Genomic DNA, 22,968 nt, shown 5'->3' with positions numbered 1-22,968 from the left:
TGTTAGTCAACTGTTTTGAATCGTATCCTGAGTAAGGCGAGATCTAGCAGCATGTCTCCTTACACCTGCTGCCTCTGTTCACCTAGCAGCAAATAAGTACCAGAGTGTTAGTCTCATCATTTGGATAAAGCTAAAATGCAAATGATAATGCCAATGAAGATGGGGTACTACGAACATAGTTCTATTTCCATAGTTACATTATTATTATCATAACTAAGCGCTAAACCCACAAGGGAGGTCCATAGCTACAAATATGTGATCACAATCACTTGCTGGCTAGTGACTAACTAGTTAAACTTAACTAGGTGCATACAGTCTCATCCTTTAGTCTAATGTAGCTTACCCTAGCCTAGCTCTCTGCATGATCTCATGGCCGGGAACAAATGAACACTCGTTCTGACCTTTACATGAATAGTATGCCAGACGTGCTTTCAGCAGACTTTGCCACTTCCACTGGTCTTAGAGCGCCAGGCTTCAGACATGCACTCTCACACTTCCACTGCTCTTAGAGCGCCAGGCTTCAGACATGCACTCTCACACTTCCACTGCTCTTAGAGCGCCAGGCTTCAGACATACACTCTCACACTTCCACTGCTCTTAGAGCGCCAGGCTTCAGACATGCACTCTCACACTTCTTCGTTAACAAATCTTCTCCAGCCACCTATTCAAAATTCCAGAATTACATATAGTTTTTTCCTCCAAACTCAACACCAGGTGGTACAGCAGAAGTGATAAACTGGAGAATGTTTCTTACTGGCTGAGATTATCTCACTGATTTATTTCGCTAGGAAGGCTGCCATTGTTTCCATTGTATTTCCACTCTTGAGAATTAAATATTTCTAGCGTAAAATATCAAGTTAGGGAACTTTTTATTTAAAAATGTCGGATTATATTTCATATACTAAAAATAAGCTTGTTAAAATTCATTGAGCTCCAAATTATTACTAACAAATAAGCATTGAATCTGGGACTGGCATTCAGAAGTCAGAGGTACAGAAAATTTACAACTTGTAAGGTCCGCTCTACAGGTCCAAATCCAATCATCTTCCCTTATGAGTACTGTAATAAAGAAGAATTTTCGGATGAGTGCGTGACGCATGTTGGTATACTTGTCATATCAGGTACACTTGTTACATCACATGATACATCGTGTAGCTAGGTGAAGTGTCGGTACACTTGTTATATCACATATGTAGCCATGTGTCATGTCGCACCACACATCATGCAACCACGACATAACCTGGAAAGCTGTAGAAAATACCCAATTATAAATAACGTTAGCCAAACAACAAGCAGAGCGTAAGCTCTAATTACCCAGAGTCCAATCATGCCATTACTGCCGCCCTCTTGAGCTGCTTACAGTGTGCACAACTAATTGTCAATCAACACGCTTTGAGATGGAACTTGATGATTATTGAGCTATTCTATGAAGTTCATATTTGGGTAAATCATGTGAAGCACAGTAATATTGCCTCGCTACCTGTGAGTGGTGCTTCCCGACCTTCACTAACCTTCACAGTGTTGACATTAGCAGACTCCACCGGGCATTTATTATGCAGTTGGCGCACTCTAGCTACTGCCCGCGGGGACGCTCATCACCGAGATCTTAAGTTCTATTTCCCCGTGTTTATAATGGGTAAGACCTGGCATGGTGGAACAAACACAAATGATTTACCTGCTATTTTTCTATTTATCGCTACTGTAATACATTCTCTAATACAAGATCTTCAGTGTAGTTAATTTCGAGAACTAAGAAGCGCTTTGACCTGAGTGATCATTCACCACTCTTGGCTATAAAAGATACAAAATACATACTGTCATCCAAGGTAAAATCAGCAAACAATAAAAAACTACTGGCATGAATTAAGCTTGCAACACAAAAATAACCAGAATCAGTTAAACATTAAATTGTTAGAGTAAAAAAAACAAAAAAAAATTCCGAGATACCTATGGCACTGGCACACTGGTAATTATTAAAACAGCGACATAAGCAGAAAGATCTAAGTCATAGTGGTCAACCAGTTACCGTATTTTCCGGCATATAAAGCGTGCCTTTTTCCCACAAACCCCTCAAGGAAGGCTCCTTGACGCTGGTGAGGGGCTCTTGATCTAGGGAATTGGATCTGTGCTCCAGTTCCCTGAATTAAGCCTGAATGCCTTCCATCCCCCCATAGGCGCTGTATAATCCTACGGGTTTAGTGCTTCCCCCTTGATTATAATAATAATTTTTCCCACAAAAAAGTCTTGATAAAAAATCACACTGCGCCTTATATCCTCAAGATCAGGGTCAAGGGTAGGCTTGGGGTTACGTTTTAGCGTAAAGTATGAGGGTAATTAACCCTTGAATATAATTATACTACAAGTTACAGAGAGGTTGGGGAGGAGGGGTTATTATTGCAGGTTGGGGAGGAGGGGTTATTATTGCAATCTTCATGACGAGCAGCCTTCGCCTCGGCATCTGCCTCTTTATTTCCCAGGACCCCCAACATGGCCAGGTCACCTACAGACCTACACACCCTTGTGCCGCATGTAGAGACGAACTAACCACTCTTGAGTCTTGAGAACCACAGGGTGCACAGAAACACACGGGGCCAGAGGAAATAGTATACTGGAAATCTGGGTAGACAGTGAAGAGAGATCCAGCTATGCCTGCCAAAATCCAGGAGAATAACCCCAACGAAACACCAAACATCACAGGAAGCCTCACATGAAGAGCAAAGGACTTTCCCCTGTCCTTTTCTCTTTATTTCTCCTCTGGGAAGATTATTGCCAAAGGCGGGTTACCAAGTGTACGCCAAATCTAAATTAGGTAGCGCAGGCCTAGCTTCTCACACACACACTCCGACTTTCAAGCGTCTATCGACAAGTGCCTTTGACAACTAGCAGCTAGTATACACCCGCTCTTCCATTCCTCAACCAACACAAAGTCAGCTCAGGATGACAAATTTCAACACTGTAAGCCATACTGTGTGACAGCACGTGGTAGGGAAACATAGTTAACTCTAGTTAACGTTTTGTTCCCACCGTGTAAATACAATATAGAGTAGCAGCATATTGCTTTTGTATCCATTTTGCTAAAAATAAAAAAAGAGAGAACACCTCCACTTGCTAGTCTCACTTATCCACCCCATTCGCTTCCATCTCTCCGACTCTCCCATTACCACCTGTAATCTTCTCTCCTTCACTCTCTCTTTACTGTCTCCTTCTCACTCCCATTACTTGAGAGTAACGACCTCGTAAAGAAGCACTCGATAAAGGGAAAGACAACAGGGAGAAGAAAATCAAAGACCAAAGAAAGGCATAGAGATTAAGGATATACTCAGGAAAGGGAAAGACAATGAAAAGGAATGGGTAAGAAAATGAATAAACAAATGATAAGAAACTAAAAACAAAAACAAAGGGAGAAAATGAAGCAGAAAGATAAAATGAAAGAGAAACTAATAAGGAAAGGGTAAATGAAACGGAATGGAAAAGTGAAACAAGCCAAAAATAGGAAATGAAGGAGCAATTGGAAGATGTTATAATAGTAGTGGAAAGACGGGTGTTGCAGCAACAATGGTGGTCATGGTAGTGGAAAGACGGGTGTTGAAGCAACAATGGTGGCCATGGTAGTGAAGACGGGTGTTGCAGCAACAATGGTGGCCATGGTAGCGTGAAAATGGGTGCTGAAGCAACAATGGTTTCCATGGTAGTGGAAAGTCGGGTGTTGCAGCATCATTGGTGGTCATGGTAGTGTAGAGATGGGTGTTTCAGCAACAATGGTTGCCATGGTAGTGTGAAGACAGGTGTTGCAGCAACAATGGTGGCCATGGTAGTGGAAAGACGGGTGTTGCAGCAACAGTGGTTTCCATGGTAGTAGAAAGACGGGTGTTGCAGCATCATTGGTGGTCATGGTAGTGTGGAGATGGGTGTTTCAGCAACAATGGTTGCCATGGTAGTGTGAAGACGGGTGTTGCAGCAACAATGGTGGCCATGTTAGTGTGCAGACGGGTGTTGCAGCAACAATGGTGGCCATGGTAGTGTGAAAACGGGCGTTGCAGCAACAATGGTGGCCATGGTAGTGTGACGGCGGGCGTTGCAGCAACAATGGTTGCCATGGTAGTGTGAAGAAGGGTGTTGCAGCAAGAATGATTGCCATGGTAGTGTGACGGCGGGTGTTGCAGCAAGAATGGCTGCCATGGTAGTGTGAAGACGAGTGTTGCAGCAACAATGGTGGCCATGGTAGTGTGACGGCGGGCGTTGCAGCAACAATGGTTGCCATGGTAGTGTGAAGAAGGGTGTTGCAGCAACGATGATTGCCATGGTAGTGTGACGGCGGGTGTTGCAGCAACAATGGTGGCCATGGTAGTGTGACGGTGGGTGTTGCAGCAACAATGGTTGCCATGGTAGTGACGGTGGGTGTTGCAGCAACAATGGTGGCCATGGTAGTGTGACGGTGGGTGTTGCAGCAACAATGGTGGCCATGGTAGTGTGACGGCGGGTGTTGCAGCAAGAATGGCTGCCATGGTAGTGTGAAGACGGGTGTTGCAGCAACAATGGTGGCCATGGCAGTGTGCCGGTGGGTGTTGCAGCAACAATGGTGGCCATGGTAGTGACGGTGGGTGTTGCAGCAACAATGGTGGCCATGGTAGTGTGACGGTGGGTGTTGCAGCAACAATGGTGGACATGGTAGTGTGAAGACGGGGGCCTTGATGCTGGTGAAGGAGTCTTAATCTAAGTGGAGGTGCTCTCCCTTTTCTAGGATCAACTCTGTGTACCTCGTACCCCCTATATTCCCCAGGTACAGTGTGACCACTACGGATTTAACAGTTCCCTTTAATTAATTAATTTAATAATAATAATAATAATAATGTTAATTGAGAAAGAAAATCCAGAGAGCATTTTTATATGCAATAAGATAGGGTTGGAAGACAAAAGAAGCGAGGGCAGACAACCAAGCTGCAACAATACGGGTTGGAAGACAAGAGCGGCGAGGACAGGCAACCAAGCTGCAACAACAGAGATAATTGCTTCAGTAAGAAAAACATAATACAAGTTTGAATAAGACGTAAAATTTTCTGTCTGCGTTTTAAACAGAAGTGTACTACACAACCCGCACCTTGGTGAAGGTGTAACATTGTCCATTACACCTACATACAAACATTGTCATGTTTGTATTTAGGTGTAATGGACAACTTAAGTTACCTTACCTGTGTGTGTACTCACCTAATTGTTTTTGCAGGAGTCGAGGCTCAGCTCCTGGCCCCGCCTCTTCACTGAGCGCTACTAGGTCCTATCTCTCCCTGCTCCATGAGCTTATCATACCTCGTCTTAAAGCTATGTATGGTTCCTGCCTCCACTACTGTGTGTGTGTATATGAGGGGGCCAACACTGTTATAATATTACTTATATCAGTGTGTGGTGGCCAACAATGTTATCTTACTTATATTTTTTTGCATGGTGGGACATTTGATGCTATCTTATTTATTATTTTTTTGTGGTGGACCATTTAATGTTATCGTATTTGTATTTTTTTGTGTGTGGTGAGCCATTTAATGCTATTATCTTTATATTTGTGTGGTGGAGTACTTAATGTTATTGCATTACTTGACGCTGTTCAATATCGAAATTTTTCTTTTTCACAGGTTCACTACCGCCATCATCCAGTGCTGTGAGACAGATAAAAGATGCTGTCTTCTCTCCCTCATTATCATGGGCTGAGACAGGAGATGCTGTCCTCTCACTCCATCATCATGTGCTGAGAGGCTGAGATTTGTCTTCTTCCTCCATCAACATGGCTGTGAGGCAGATAAGAGATGCTGCCGTCTCTTCCCCATCATCATAGGCTATGAGACAGATGCTGACTTCTCTCCATCATCAAGGAATATGAGATAGGAGATGTTATTCTCTCTCCTATACCATCACGTACTGTGGGAAATGGATAAGAGATTTTCTCTTTCCATTATTGTGGACTAAGAAACAAGAGATACTGTCTTCCTTGAAGCAGTCTGCTCTGTGAAAGACAACTACGAAACGAAGTTCTTTCCTCTCCCGCCTGTCAGTGAGACAGACCAAGAATATGAGCGAAGTGTTTGTCAAAGAAAAAAAATAGCTTGTGCTGCACCTTCTTGCGCGCGTGCATGCATAAGCGCACGCGCGCATGTGTGTGTGTGTGTGTGTGTGTATACTCACCTATTTGTGGTTGCAAGGGTCAATTCACAGCTTCTGACCCCGCCTCTTCACTGATCGCTACTAGGTCCTCTCTCTTCCTCCTCCATGAGCTTTATCAAACCTCGTCTTAAAACTATGTATGGTTCCACTACGTCCCTTGCCAGACTATTCCACTACCTAACTCTATCACCAAAGAAATACTTCCTAACATCCCTTTGACTCATCTGAGTCTTCAACTTCCAATTGTGACCCCTTGTTTGTGTCCCATGACTCACGAAATCGTAATGACACGATTGCAAACAAACCATACCCCGGCCGGGATTGAACCCGCGGTCAGAGTCTCAAAACTCCAGCCCGTCTAGCTGGTCTAGTGGCTAACGCGACAAGCTGGAGTTTTGAGACTCTCTGACCGCGGGTTCAATCCCGGCCGGGGTATGGTTTGTGTCCCATCTCTGGAACATCCTGTCTATGTCCACCTTGCCAATTCCTCCCAGTATTTTGTATGTCGTTATCATGTATCCTTTAACCCTCCTGTCCTCCAGTGTCGTCAGGTCAATTTCCCTTAACCTTTCTTCGTAGGACATTCCCTTTAGCACTGAAACTAGTCTTGATGCAAACCTTTGCACTTTCTCTAATTTCTTGACGTACTTGACCAGGTGTGGGTTCCAAACTGGTGCTGTATACCCCAATATGGGCCTGACGTACACGGCGTACAGAGTCTTGAACGATTCCTAACTGAGGTATCGGAACGCTATTCTCAGGTATGCCAGGCGCCCATATGTTGTAGTAGTTATCTGGTTGTTGTGTGCCTCAGAAGATGTGCTCAGCATTATACTCATCCTAAGATACTTTTCCATGAGTGAGGTTTGCAGTGTTTGGCCACCTAGCTTATACTCTGTCTGCGGCCTTCTTTACCCTTCCCCGATCTCCATGACTTTGCATCTGGCGGGGTTAAATTCAAGTAGCCAGTTGTTTCACCAGGCTTGCAGCCCGTCCAGGTCTTTTTGTAGTCCTGCCTGATCCTCATTCGATTTAATTCTCCTCATTAACTTCATATCATCTTCAAACAGGGACACTTCCGAGTCTATCCCTTCCGTCATGTCATTCACATATACCAGAAATAGCATTGGTCCAAGGACTGATCACTGTGGAACTCCGATCACACGCACCCACTCTGACACCTCGTCACGTATCATGACTCGTTGTTGCCTCCCTGTCAGGTATTCTTTGATCCACTGCAATGCCATTCCTGTTATGCATGCCTGATCCCCTAGCTTTTGCACTAATCTCTTGCGAGGAACTGTGTCGAAGGCCTTCTTGCCATCCAAGAAAATGCAATCAGCGCACCCCTCTCTTTCGTGTCTTACTTCTGTTACCTTGTTATAAAACTCCAGTAGGTTTGTGACACAGGATTTTCCTTCCCTGAATCCGTGCTGGTTGTCATTTATAAGCTTGTTTCAGTCTAAGTGCTCCACCACTCTCCTGATAATCTTCTCCATGACTTTGCATACTATAAAAGTCAGTGACGCTGGTTTGTAGTTTAATGTCTCGTGTCTGTTTCCTTTCTTAAAAAAGGGGACTACATTTGCCGTCTTCCATACCTCAGGTGTTTGCCCAGTTTCAACGGATGTGTTGAAAATTGTTGTTAGTGGCACACACAGCATCTCTGCTCCCTCTCTAAGGACCCACAGAGAGATGTCCGGTCCCACCGCCTTTGAGCTATCAAGTTCATTTAGCAGCTACTTCACCTCCTCCTCGTTTGTGTGCATCTCATCCAGCACTTGCTGGTATATCCCTTGCTGGTGTACCTCCTTATTTTGACTTCCCGGAGTCCTTTCTGTATCCACTGTAAATGCTTCCTTAAATCTCATTTTGAGCTCCTCACATACTTTTTGGTCGTTTCTCGTGAGTTCCTCACCGTCCTTCCTCAGCTTGATTACCTGGTTTTTTACTATTGTCTTCCTCCTGATGTGGCAATACAACAGCTTCGGGTTAGACTTGACTTTTGATGAAATGTCGTTTTCATACTGTCGTTGGGCCTCCCTCCTTATCTGTGCATACTCGTTTCTGGCTCTTCGATTAATCTCTATTTTTCGGGGTCCTTTGTCTTCTGTACTTTTTCCATTCTCTAGTGCACTTAGTTTTTGCCTCCCTACACCTTTCGGTAAACTAAGGGCTCGTTCTGGTTCTCCCACTATTTCTGTTCCCCTTGGGAACAAACCTCTCCTCTGCCTTCTTGCATTTTGTTGTCACATAGTCCATCATATCGTTTACCGATTTTCTTATCAATTCTCTTTCCCACTGAACATCCTGCAGGAAGTTCCTCATGCCTGTGTAGTCCCCCCCTTTTGTAGTTTGGCTTCTCCCATCCTGTTACCCTTTCCACTTGTAACTCTATGTATTCAAAGCTCAGAACCACGTGATCACTAGCTCCGAGGAGCCTTTCGTATGTGATGTCCTCTATGTCCGATCTACTCGTGTTAAATACGAGGTCCAGTCTTGCTGGTTCATCCTCACCTCTCTCTGTGGTATTGTCCCTAACATGTTGATGCATGAGGTTGTCCAGTACCACATCCATCATCTTGGCTCTCCAAGTTTCGGGACCCCCATGTGGCTCCAGTTTTTCCCAGTCAATCTCTTTGTGATTGATATCACCCATAACTAGTAACTTTGCTCTATCCGTGTGAGCTCTTCTGGTCACCTCACCTAGTGTGTCCACCATTGCTCTGTTGCTCTCTTCATATTCTTCTTTTGGCCTCCTGCAGTTCTGTGGCGGGTTTTACATCATTGCAGTGACTACCATATGTTCTCGAGACTGAATTGTACCTATGTAGTCCCTCTCGCCTATTTCGCCCATTCCTTCCATTTCCTCAAATCCCCATCGGTTTTTAATGATCAGTGCAACTTCTCCTCTTCTGCTCCCTTTATCTTTCCTCAGGATCTGATATCTGGGTGTTAAGATTGTGTCTGTTATCATCCCGGTGAGTTTCGATTCTGCGAGTGCTATGATGTCTGGAGACGTCTCCTTGATTCTTTTATACCACTCCTCACGTTTTTTTTTGTTATCCTGTCCGCATTCGTATACTAAACCTTCAACTTTTTTTCTAAAACTGTGGTCTGGAGAGAACGTTAGGGTTGGGGGAGCGGGAGACCTGGCGAGGAACTATGGAGGATTTCTGTGGGGGTGGAGTTTGTGATGAGGGAGTGGGGGCAGTGGGTACAGTGTGTGGGTTTTAAGTTAGATTGTTTGGTTGCATTGGGATTGTCGTGGTTGAGATCTTTCTGTAGGTGGTTCTGAGGTTGTATTTGCTCTTCCTCCTGAGTCTGGGTTCTCCTGCTCATGTGTGTGTGTGTGTGTGTGTGTGTGTGAGTTAGTTAGTTACCACTTTGTGTGTATGTGTGTGTGTGTATACTCACCTATTTGTGGTTGCAGGGGTCGAGTTACAGCTCCTGATACCGCCTTTTCGCTAGTCTCTACTCGGTCCACTCTCTCCCTGCTCCATGAGCTTTATCGTATTTCTTCTTCTTCTAGTGAGTGTGTGTGTTAGTGAATCAGTAAGTTATGAAACACAATATGAACTGAAATATATTTTTCTACCCACAGGTGGCTAAGATAAATATATATATATCTATGTACCCACCAGTGATTATAAACTCTGACGAGGAAGTTTTTGCTCAAAAACAGCTTACTTTTAATTAACTCTCGAACTCTGAGCAGAACAACAACACCCACGACAGTGCTGTAAAAACATGACTTGAAAATGTGTTCCTGTGCTGAAAAGTGAGCCTATATAACAATGTCAGCAACAGACAACTTCACATGTAGAGTCACTGAGGTACATCAGCCGTAGGCACAAGCCGCGTTCCACACCCTCAAAGCGGGCCGGCTGGCCGTGGGCGTGTGGGCGGTGGCAGGCGGCATGGTGGGCGTGTACGAGGTGGGCAGGTGGGGATGGACTGGACGCTCAGGAGTCGCTGACAAGAACAACAAAAGACTCAACATCCACGTCATATCTGATGGTGAGTATTACAAGTCCCATTTTCACCTGAGTGCCAACTTCAACCACTCAAAAGACAGATTTTCGTAGAATCTTCGACAATACTACTGTTGGTGGTTCTATCCAATATCACTACTGGTAATTATATCTAACATTATAAGAAGGCAAATGACTCCCGTCAACCTGAGAGACTCGGACGCTAATACATTCACGTAGGACAACCTTTACTGAAGACGTTTAGGTCCCTGAACCTTGATCACTTCAAATATTCATGCATTTGAAATGATCTAGAGCCATGGAACGATACGTCTTCAATAATGATATCATAAGTGAGTGCCTTTGTGTCCATTTCCCTCATGATATACTTAACATTGCTACTAGCACTTAAACCTAATGTCACCGCTAGTAGATACACCTAATATCACCACTAGTAGATATACCTAATATCATCTCTAGTAGATATGCTTATAATAACTCCTGATAATTGTACTTGGCACCATTCTCACTGACGTAATTAATGTTGGACGGTTTGTGGAGCCTGTCGTTATATTAACGGGGCTTATATGAATTCAACGTAAGTCGTGACAGACGACTGTCAAACGAATAAACAAGAAGAATGGACGGAGATTCGAACAGTGGTCCTGACTAGTAAAGCGCTGGACATACTACATTCAAGACCACGGTTCGAATCCCTATCCATTCTTTCGTTTACTTAAGGGTTGTTTAAAACAACATACCTACTTTATATAGCATACTCTTACCGCTTGATCTTTAAAGTGCTAAATCCTTACCAGGTAAGTGAACCTTTGATCGCTTTGAAGATGACTTTGTAATGGATCGTTACAACTGGAGACTTAAAATGTTCATCTTCTACTGATTATCTTTTGCAAAGGGTGTCTTTTTCTTGTTTACTTTTTTCTCTCACTGTACACATCTTTAAAAAATAATCTATTTCACTATACGTATATAATGTGTATTTAACTGGTTATATTTTATACTTCATGTTATACCATGCTTCACTGCTACATTATACATTTCACTGTATATATTATCTACTTTACTGGTTATATAAATCTCTTTTACCGGTCATATTATCTCTTCCAACAGTTATTTTATCTTCCACTAGTTTTCTGAACTCTTCGATTTCAACAGAAACTCTATTAAAGATTAACTTAAGGGTTACTAAAACCAGAAGCTATATTTGCATTGTAATGTGAACTTGGTACTCTACTGGACGTGCAGTGAGACGACTGGTTAAGCTCGAGACACAGTTGTCATGACTATAGCCTTTCCAAACGCCTGCTAGGCAACCCTGACATTATAGTTAATTTTAAAATAGATTTCTAGAAATATACATCTAAAACAGTACACAAAATCAAGTGCCAGAAGAGTATAAGGATAATTTCGCCTGCGAATATTCGGTTGAGAGAGAGAGAAAGAGAGAGAGAGAGACAGACAGACAGACAGATAGACAGAGACAGAGAGACAGAGAGAATTTTCTTAATCCTTTACGTCTTTGAAGGATTCTGTCCTCAAACATTCTGCCTTGAGTAATGAGAGTCGTGCGACTAATTTGTCTGGCACTATACAGCTCCGTGAGCTCTCTAAAAGGGTAAGTGTTCCTCCTCTGAGACTTGACAGAGACACATAAAGGAGTAGGAATGCCCGAGGAAGTGGTGGGTCACTTAAATGTAAATGAAATTCGTCATGCCTCTCGAACACTTAGATATTTACTTTCAAAGTCAGCAGCTGGTTCTCTGCGTGAAGCCTAAAAAGGTAGTCAAAGAGACACTGGCGTGAAGGTAGTATATTGATGCCGACACTATGGATGAAAGGACACAGGATGGCTGTAATGGATACGTTTCGGTACTACGACCTCGATCGAGCCAAATGAGGTCCGAAACGTACGCACTTGAGCCTTTTCATCCACATTGGGGTGAGGCAAGGTTAGGTTAGGTTAGGTAGATTTGTCAGGAAACTGGACAAGTGTTTCCTGACATGGGTCTTAGCCACACGATGACCCGCAGCTGCAGCTTTGGTCATCTGAATGAGGCCTTCCGCTGGCTTACCGGTTCACCCCTTTAAAAATTATGGTTATAATTACAACCATTAGATCCTCTGCTGGTGAGAGGGCTGGCGCTGCTATTTGTCTGACTAATTTCACCTCTCCAACCCGTCATCACCCAAAAAAAAAACAAAAAAAAAAAAACGAACCTACTTAACATGTGTATCTGCTGTAATACTCCACTATTCTGTTTGCTTTGAGACAATCATCCTACCTGTACTCATCTAATTGTGGTTGCCGGGGTCGAAACTGTGTGTGTGTGTGTGTGTGTGTGTGTGTGTACTCGCCTATTTGTAGTTGCAGGGGTCGAGTCATAGCTCCGGGCTCCGCCTCTTCGCTTATTGCTACTAGGTCCTCTCTCTCCCTGCCCCATGAGCTTTATCATACCCCGCCTTAAAACTATGTATGGCTCCCGCCTGCACTAAGTCACTTTCTAGGCTATTCCACGGCCTGACTACTCTATGACTGAAGAAATACTTCCTAAAATCCCTTTGATTCATCTGAGTCTTCAACTTCCAATTGTGACCTCTTGTGTCTGTGTCCCATCTCTGGAACATCCCGTCTTTGTCCACCTTGTCTATTCCGCGCAGTATTTTATATGTCGTTATCATATCTCCCCTGACCCTCCTGTGTGTGTGTGTGTGTGTGTGTGTGTGTGTGTGTGTGTGTGTGTGTGTGTGTGTGTGTGTGTGTGTGTGTGTGTGTGTGTGTGTATGTGTATATGTGTGTACGTGAGCACGTGTGTGAGTGTGTCAGCATGAGTGCTTACCACTCAAAATAGGACGTTCTTAATGAACAAGATGAGGTGGTATTCGTCTCCTCCTCCTCAGCTGGATATGGATACTCTCTGTTGAGCCTCCCTCCAACCTGGAAGTGCTCATTACCGATGTAATTTATAACTAAGACTCTTACGGTGTTATGGAAGCATCAAGATCCACAACCTTTGCGTAGTTGTGCACAGTTTTTTCTGTTATTCCACGACACGGGAAGAAGCGACCTGATCATCACTTCCTGAATCAACAGTCATAACGTTTGCTAGTATCCTAGGAAAATTCATAAGTAATCACCTACTGTAGGGAATTTCCTGCCACTTTTTTTCTGGAAACATCCCCCATGATTTTATAAAAAAAAATCCAGCTTAATATCATTGAGTACATTTAATCGTTTGAAGCCCATGTAAAAACAATTAAATGTTCGTCTCTGTGAACTACGAGAAACTCTGTAGGTTTACATTTCAATAAGTAGGGTGTCGTTCAATGACATGGGGCGAGTTTCATTTATTCCCATCAGAACCTAGAGTGAAGTGAGCCAAGTGGCCACTCGAAGTCTATTAAACAGAGTTTTAATTAAGTACTGGGTCTGAAAGAAAACTGATCTTCCCTGTCAGTTATTTACCCATTTGCTGGCAAGTGACGTAGCCTCTGAAAAGGTCATTTATATTCTGAATGTGACTAGTGACTTAAAGGCACTAAAATTAGTGGTAGTTTTGGTAAGACATGTGGGAGAGTTTGGTTAATGTCGACTGCCTGCCTCTCATCACCAGGCAGTAACTGGGTGGCATAACACACCCACATGACAAAATAAAACATCAGCTAAGAAAAGCAGTGTAAATTTGAGCCTACCACCGAGGCTTTCAGCAGTTTATGATACTCATCAGAGTTAGGGGAAAATACAAACAAAACACAGTAAACCTTTGTTAATTAAAACGACGTTATCAGGTTATCTTGATGAAGCTTCCCTTCAGCCAAATGTGGTTACAACGAAGAATTACGCTGTTTTGTGCACCTTTTCATCTGCTTGTCGGTTGACTGTCTCTTGTTGTTCTTGTGTCTGGAAGTAACTTGGGCGTTAATCAACCCTTGTGGATTTCGTCTGGTGGAAAAATGCCGAAAACAAATAGAAACACTGAAGGATGAAGGAAGGAGAAAGCATGATTCTGTTGCTGTAACTACAATAACGTAAGAAGTAATCAAACTGACAGTTAATAGTCATCGTACCTTTTTTTTAACACTCGAGGTCCTTCCGAAATTTAAAGAATTCTGTAACAAGATTCAAAATCAATTAACATAAGTGATTACTACTATACAGTACCAACTTGACGTATCCACTTAGGTAGCAGCAATGAGCATGCGTTTCTAATAGAAGTTTCACTTCTAGTATTGCTAACTACTTATTTTTGGTCAGGTGGATGAGCAGCCTTCAACTATAGTATACCATCAGGCAATAATACTGTGGAACCTCGGTGTTTGAACCTAGACCTCGAACAAACCTGTGTTCGAACAATTTTGTTCAGAGAAAATGACCCGGTCTTTGAACGTTTTTCTGAAGTCCTAACGCGCTGACTTGTTTAAAATTCCGTTGCAAAAAAAATTTACATTAAAGCCTTGTTTCAAAAGTGCGTTGAAGTGACCTCTGACACTGACCTAACTCTCAGAGACTTTTGGAAGTCATTTCAACATCCTCCAGTGTGTGAGGATGATGAGATTAAGTGTGAGGATGATAATTAAATCCTGGGAAATACTCTTTCAGACATCGAACTTTTCGCAGTTCAAACACCACCTAGTAACCAACTGAGTTCAAACACTGGGGTTCCACTGTAATGCCAGCTCAGTCAATATCAGCAGCTGCGCATCTCTTCTTGGTGTATGAATACCTAACTAACAGTACCTCATATACACGGGGTGTCCCACAACAGAACATCTTAATAACAGACAGTATCTACAGTAACTGTTGCTAAGAAAGTCAAGTGGGTGACTAACGAAACAAACATAATTATTTGACTTGGGCTGTTTTAGTGTGCACGGTGGGTCCCCGTTTTCTGTTCTCACGCCAAAACATTTTATTGCCTTTATCTTATACTTCAAATAGATATTGTGCTGCAATAATTAGTTAATTTTATTTGATAGAGCAAAATCTAACCTAACCAAGTCAAATCTAACCTAACCTAAATAAATGAAAAAGAAAAATTTGCTGCAAAACCATATGTGACTTTGCGAGGATGAGTTACCAACACGCTAGAACTCCATGTACTGCCTCGTTGAAAGAAATCATTGGGAGTGTAGCTCTCAAATCAATACTTCCGACTCAAACAGCGGATGGGAGCAACACCCACTAATTCACGTTGTGATGGCAGGTCTCCTGAAAGACTTGTAACATGTAGAATCGCAGTTTGTGACCATTGATAACATTACCAAGTTCAACTGGCGAAGGAGCTGAGATTAGCTTACTGAAGCTAACATTTTTGAGTGGGTGGCGTGGAGAATATCGCAACTGCATATCCCCCCGGTTCGAGCCTACGTAAGTCCCTCGTGCTTTCACAGACTCCAAACGTAAGACTGCCCTCCCCCCACACTACCGGTATGTTTACCATTATTACGTTAATAGCTGGAAGTAACAGCGAAATGGGACGTGTTTCCTTCACGGCGTCATAAAATATAAAGTTGAAAAGGAAGAAATGTAATAAATACTGGCAAGTATCTGGAAGTCGCTCTCCCATAACCTGACCCCGGATAACTTACCTAACTTGTGTAATGTAACATGGCCCCCTTTCATTTATCCTCACATTAGTGAAGTTATTATTATTATTATTCTTAGCAGTAGCAGTAGTAGTAGAGGTAGCAGAGTAGCAGCAACAGTAACAATGGTGGATGATGGCTGGTTGGTTGTGGGTTGTGGTGCGTCGTGATCTTCCTATCACTTGAGTCAGTGATAATAATATTTATCTTTTTAATATTATCTGCGTCACAAACTTACTGGCAGATCATCTTCCATTTTCAGAATTCATTCCTAAACGAATTAATAAAGAAATAGTTAGCTACAATTTTCTCTTTGTAGTTGGATTACAGAACTTGACATCCTCACCACCTCCCTAATTCACTCTACCTACTCTTTCAATTTCTGTCCTCTTTATAATTCTCACACACAATTTACACCACACTACCACTATACAGAAAAGGCATAACGTGTATAAATTTACTTATCCAATGCCACATTCATGGACTGGTGCGATGCACCTGTCAGCTTGAAAGCCTCAACGGCTGGAAAATGTTATTTTATATAAGACTGAGGACATATCGGAAAAGTCTTAACTGCCTGTGGCAGGTGTTAGGCTGAACGTTACTTTATGAGTCGAATATGATCGCACAGTGTTCCTTTACTGTCCATAAAGTAGTGGTATGTAGACACTTAAGGGTAAAAAAACTATATATATATATATATATATATATATATATATATATATATATATATATACCTGGTTACATGGAGGTTATTCCGGGGATCAACGCCCCCGCAGCCCGGTCCATGACCAGGCCTCCCGGTGGATCTGGCCTGATCAACCAGGCTGTTACTGCTGGCCAAACGTAGTCCAACGTACGAGCCACAGCCCGGCTGATCCGGCACTGACTTAGGAATCTGTCCAGCTCTCTCTTGAAGGCAGCCAAGGGTTTATTGGTAATTCCCCTAATGCTTGATGGGAGGCTGTTGAACAGTCTGGGCCCCGGACACTTATGGTGTTTTCTCTTAGTGTACCAATGGCGCCCCTACTTTTAAGTGGGGGTAATCTGCATCGCCTGCCCAGTCTTATACTTTCGTAGGGAGTGATTTCTGTGTGCAGATTAGAGACCATTCCTTCCAAGTCAAGTGCTTCCAAGCGTTCCCGGTAGTTAAGGTGCTTGACAGAACTTACACGTGCAGTAAAGCATCTCTGTACACTCTCTAGATCTGCAATTTCACCTGCTTTGAATGGAGATGTTAATGTACAGCAGTATTCCAGCTTAGAGAGAACAAGTGATTTGGCTTGGCATCTCTCGTTTTGAACGTTCTCATTATCCATCCTATCATTTTCTTTGCACTTGTGATCGTGGCATTGTTGTGATCCTTGAAAGTGAGATACTCAGACATTACTACTCCCAGGTCCCTTACATTATTTTTCCGCTCTATTGTATGGCCGGAGTCAGTAGTATACTCTGTTCTAGTTATTATCTCCTCCAGTTTTCCATAACGGAGTAGTTGGAATTTGTCCTCATTGAACATCATATTGTTTTCCGTTGCCCACTGGAAAACTTTGTTTATATCTTCTTGGAGGTTAACCGCGTCCTCAGCAAATGACAGCCTCATGCAGATCCTAGTATCATCCGCAAAGGATGATACGGTGCTGTGGTGTATATATCTGTCTATGTCTGATATGAGGATGAGGGATAAGATGGGGGCGAGTACTGTGCCTTGTGGAACAGAGCTCTTCACTACGGCAGCCTCCGATTTAACGATTTCCCAGTTATTCCTTTAGCACGTATTTTGTGCGCTATTACGCCATGATCGCATTTGTCAAACGCTTTTGCAAAGTCTGTGTAAATTACATCTGCATTCTGATTTTCTTCCAGTTCATCCAAGGCCATATCATATATATATATATATATATATATATATATATATATATATATATATATATATATATATATATATATATATATATATATATATATATATATATATATATATAATATATATATATATATATATATATATATATATATATATATATATATATATATATATATATATAATATATATATATATATATATAATATATATATATATATAATATATATATATATAATATATATATATATATATATATATTATGTATGTATATATGTATGTATATATGTATATATGTATATATGTATGTATATATGTATATATGTATATATATATAATATATATATATAAATATATATAAATAAATATATATATATATATATATATATATATATATAAATATATATATAATATATAAATATATATATAATATATAAATAAATATATATATAATATATAAATATATATATATATAATAATATATATAAATATATATATAATATATAAATATATATATAAATATAAATATATATATATATAATATATAAATATATATATATATATATAAATATAAATATATATATATATATATATATATATATATATATATATATAAATATATATATATATATATATATATATATATATATATATATATATATATATATATATATATATATATATATATATATATATATATATATATATATATAATGTCGTGCCGAATATGTAAAACTGGTCAATTAGCAAGAACTTATTTAAAATTAAGTCCTTTCTAAAATTTTGTCTTATACGTTTAAAGATATATTTTTTTCATTAATGTTAATGTAAAAAAATTTTAATTTTGCACCAAAAGAATTTTAGAAAACTTACCTAACCTTATCATAACAAGAACAATTTATTTTAGCCTAACCCAACTAAATACATTTTAGATTTGTTTACAGTAACTTAATACTAAACACAGAGAAATATATTTTTTCCTTAGGTTCAGAATGATTTTGGCGAAATTATTGCATACACAAATTTTCACTTGTCCTATATGGTAAGATGATTGTTGCTATTTAAGCCAAGATCGCAAATTCTGCCTATTCGGCACGACACATATATATATATATATATATATATATATATATATATATATATATATATATATATATATATGTGTGTGTGTGTGTGTGTGTGTGTGTGTGTGTGTGTGTGTGTGTGTGTGTGTGTGTGTGTGTGTGTGTGTGTGTGTGTGTGTGCGTGTGAATCTTATGTCGATCGAGGATCGACATAAGATTCACCTCAAAAAAGTGACGATTCCTGTTGAAGAAGGAGGAAGAGGGCCAAACACCCACGTCCTGCTGAACCCTGTATAACTTCCTTAAAGACACCTGTGGATGTGGACCATGAGGTAACTTTAAGACAAAAGTCTGCTGTATAGTGGGCTCGCTACAGCAGCCTTGGCCTTCGCATCCACCCGTTCACTTCCTAGGAGAAAGAAAGGCCCGGGCACCAACCTTCACTGGACACCTGGTGCAGCGTGTGAAGATAAGCCAATGTCGACACACTATGTGAGACGAACGTTATAGGTAACAGAAGTGTCCATTTTGTGGAGAAAACTTTGTGAATAATAATTCCAATACTTTATTATTATTATTATTATTATTATTGTGGAACGATAAACAGGTATGGGTCATTCAGCGAAAAGAATGGTGAAGGTTCGAACTTCCGTCCGCTAATTGCCTGAATCACAGGGTGGAAACGTGAGAGTTCGTGTCTGGAACCAGACTGGTGCCAATCTGGTGCCAATCTAGTACCAGATTGATACCAGTCTGGTACCAGTTGATCACAAAGGAGTTTTACGACAATTAAATGCGTGTCAGGAACACCTGGGATGTCTGACAGCATTATCCTTACCTAATCCTCGGTTATCCTTCAAGGGATGCTGCTGATGGGATCTTCATCCAAGAAACTGGAGCTACCCTCCTCCCCGTTTCTTTGCATCAAACCTAATTATTTCTTGCCGGGATACTTTCTTTATAATAATAATAAAATAAAAATAGTAATAAAATAATAGAGTAATAATATAATAATAATGATAAAGTAATATAACATTTATAATAAAAGAATAAGAAGCATCACCTACAATCTTTCTCAAAGTCGAAAATCAATGTATAACCCAATAGGATTTCGAATAACTGGCGTCTATATTGCGTTTTCGTAATTCGTGCTGAATTACCTCATCTGCACATAATAATTACACCCAAGATGCAGATTACGCCACATTTACGCTAATAATCTGGGTAATTTTGTTGCGCTGGATGGAGATAATTATCCCCAGATGTCTGACTCTCAGGACACAGGGTAATTAGATGAGTAAACACCAAGAGACTAATTTACCTCACTAAGAAATTACTGTAACACACGAATGGGGGAGATACAACTAAGTGTGTATTTCTCAATACACTAAGAGGTGTATATCTTTGTTTTCATCCAGAGGCAAAACTCGAGATTCTCCCCGGAGCTGTTTTTATTTTCTTCTCCTACCGTGTATATGTAAGTCACGAACGAATGAGTAAAACTTGCGATTTTGGCTTAAATAGCAACTCTCTTCTTGCCGTATAAGGCAAGCGAAAATTTGTGTATTCAATAACTTCGCAAAAATTATTCTGAGCTAACGAAAAAATAAAATATGTGTTTGTTTATTATTAAATTACTGTAAACTTATATAAAATATAATTATATTAATATTGGTAGAATTACCGACTATGTTAAGCAAAAGGACACAAATGCAACTAATGTGACATTTTATTGTGGCAACGTTTCGCTCTCCAGGAGCTTTGTCAAGCCGTTACAAACAATACATGGACAAAGAGGGGTATATATAGGCTTTGAGTGAGGTGTAGTACAAGTAGAGGTAGTAGTAGTAGTATACATGTGGTGGAAAAGTCAGCTGGTGCATGAGAAAGGTTACAAAAGCTATGGCTTGGGTAGCATAAAATATAAAAAAAAAAAATAAAAAATATTTAGTTGGATTAGGCTAAATTAAATTGTGCTTGTTATAATAAGGTTAGGTAAATTTTCTAAGGTTCTTTTGGTAAAAAATAAATTTTTACATTAACATAAATGAAATTTTTTTTAAACGAGTTCTTGCTAATTGATCAATTTTACCTATTCGGCACTATATATATATATATATATATATATATATATATATATATATATATATATATATATATATATATATATATATATATATATATATATATATATATATATATATATATATATATAGATATATATAATGTCCCTGGCGGACGAAACGTTTTAACAACATCCCATTAACTGCATATGGTCTTATATTTTGTCATTGATATACAAACTACCAAGGTACTCTATATCTCAATGTGTACACACAGAGTCGTATATGTTCCACTATAATTACTCCCAAGAAGTCTTTCAGTGCATATACACTGAAACTCAACTCTTTATTTTATCGGTTCAAGTATTCTTGAACGGATGGTTGGTTCTCTCTCTTCTAACACTGCCTTTGTTCGCCAGTACATTCTTAGTGTGTATTAATACTGTAACTTTGAAAATTAATTTTCTTAATCGCCCCCTTTCTACGTTTCCCTACTGGTTCTTATAATTGATGAAATGAAGAATCAAACACATGTGCAACATCTGGGTATCATTATTTGTAGACGTTTCGCCATCCAGTAGCATTATCAATATAATCCAAGAATATAATGTGAGGAATGTAGAATTATATACAAAAGATGAGGTAATCAGTCCCTCAGATACCCAGATGTTGCACAAGTGTCTAATTCTTCATCTTGTCGGTACTGTATACCATTCACATACATCTTAAAATTGACAGTATCCTCGTCGCCCTAATGAAGTCTCTCAGCTGAAACTGGCAGATTTCAACACTATGTAACCGTCCTGTGTAGTGGAATAGCTAGCTTTAGTTCCCACTATGTAGCTATCATACAGTATAGGGTAACAGCACAATGCTGCTGTATCCAATTTTACTAATTACAACAAAGCTCCCTCCTATCTCTTTACCTCCTCGTCCTGTACTCTCTCTTTACGCACGTGCGCTTTCTCATGCTTTAGCTCTTTCTCCTCCCTCCACTGACACTCATTTATCTTTATTTGCAATTTCTCTCACAAAGCCTCTCACGCGACGAGTGTATTCCCTCCCCCGAGACACAAGAAAACAAGAAAACTAAATGCCTTTAAGTTTTTTTTACCTCTTGAAGAATCCCAGATGCTCAGATTTTACGACGTGTGGCAACTGTAATTTATAGAATCCTAAAATATGGAAGAACATCTGTAGTGTCTGAAATCCTTCAGTGGTATGAGGTACTAAAAGTCTGGAATCTTTCAGTGGTGTGAGGTACTAAAAGTCTGGAATCTTTCAGTAGTGTGAGGTACAAAAAGTCTGGAATCTTTCAGTGGTGTGAGATACTAAAAGTCTGGAATTTTTCAGTGCGAGGTACTAGGAGTCTGAAATCTTTCAGTGCGAGGTACTAGGAGTCTGGAATCTTTCAGTGTGAGGTACTCGGAGTCTGAAATCTTTCAGTGCGAGGTACTAGGAGTCTGAAATCTTTCAGTGCGAGGTACTAGGAGTCTGGAATCTTTCAGTGTGAGGTACTAGGAGTCTGAAATCTTTCAGTGTGAGGTACTAGGAGTCTGAAATCTTTCAGTGTGAGGTACTAGGAGTTACTAGCAATCTTGAAGCCTTCAGTGCCGTAAAGAAATGGCAGTATCTGGAATCCTTCAGTGGTGTGAGGAACTGACAATGAGGAGTCACTGTACTATGAGGAACCGACAATGAGGAGTCACTGTACTATAAGGAACCGACAATGAGGAGTCACTGTACTATGAGGAACCGACAATGAGGAGTCACTGTACTATGAGGAACCGACAATGAGGAGTCACTGTACTATGAGGAACCGACAATGAGTAGTCACTGTACTGTGAAGAAGTGACAATGAGGAGTCACTGTACTGTGAAGAACCGACAATGAGAAGTCATTGCACTGTGAGGAAGTGACAACGAGGAGTCACTGTACTGTGAGGAACTGACAATTGGGAATCCCACACTGCCATGAAAAACTGGCAGTTTCTGGAACCCTTCAGTGTCAAGAAGAATTAGTAGTGTGGCTCCCTTCAGTGCCATGAAGAATTAGTAGTGTGGCTCCCTTCAGTGCCATGAAGAATTAGTATTGTGGCACCCTTCAGTGTCATGAAGAATTAGTAGTGTGGCTCCCTTCAGTGCCATGAGGAATTAGTATTGTGGCTCCCTTCAGTGCCATGAAGAATTAGTATTGTGGCTCCCTTCAGCGCCATGAAGAATTAGTATTGTGGCACCCTTCAGTGCCAT

General features: G+C 40.5%; 1 protein-coding gene across 1 annotated transcript in view; it reads left to right on the top strand.

Moving 5' to 3' along the window:
- Positions 1-6,572: 6,572 nt before the first annotated feature.
- Positions 6,573-22,968, top strand: part of LOC128693294 (ligand of Numb protein X 2) — a 172,883-nt gene continuing 156,487 nt past the window's right edge. The window contains exon 1 of the mRNA XM_053782898.2: positions 6,573-10,170. Coding sequence (XP_053638873.2) covers positions 10,071-10,170 — 100 coding nt within the window. The 5' untranslated portion in view covers positions 6,573-10,070. The remainder of the gene's footprint in view (positions 10,171-22,968) is intronic.

Source organism: Cherax quadricarinatus, chromosome 28 (genome assembly GCF_038502225.1).
Source record: "Cherax quadricarinatus isolate ZL_2023a chromosome 28, ASM3850222v1, whole genome shotgun sequence".
Classification (NCBI taxonomy): domain Eukaryota; kingdom Metazoa; phylum Arthropoda; class Malacostraca; order Decapoda; family Parastacidae; genus Cherax; species Cherax quadricarinatus.
The sequence above is the reverse complement of the archived record's forward strand: the minus strand, read 5'-3'. Positions and strand labels throughout refer to the sequence as shown.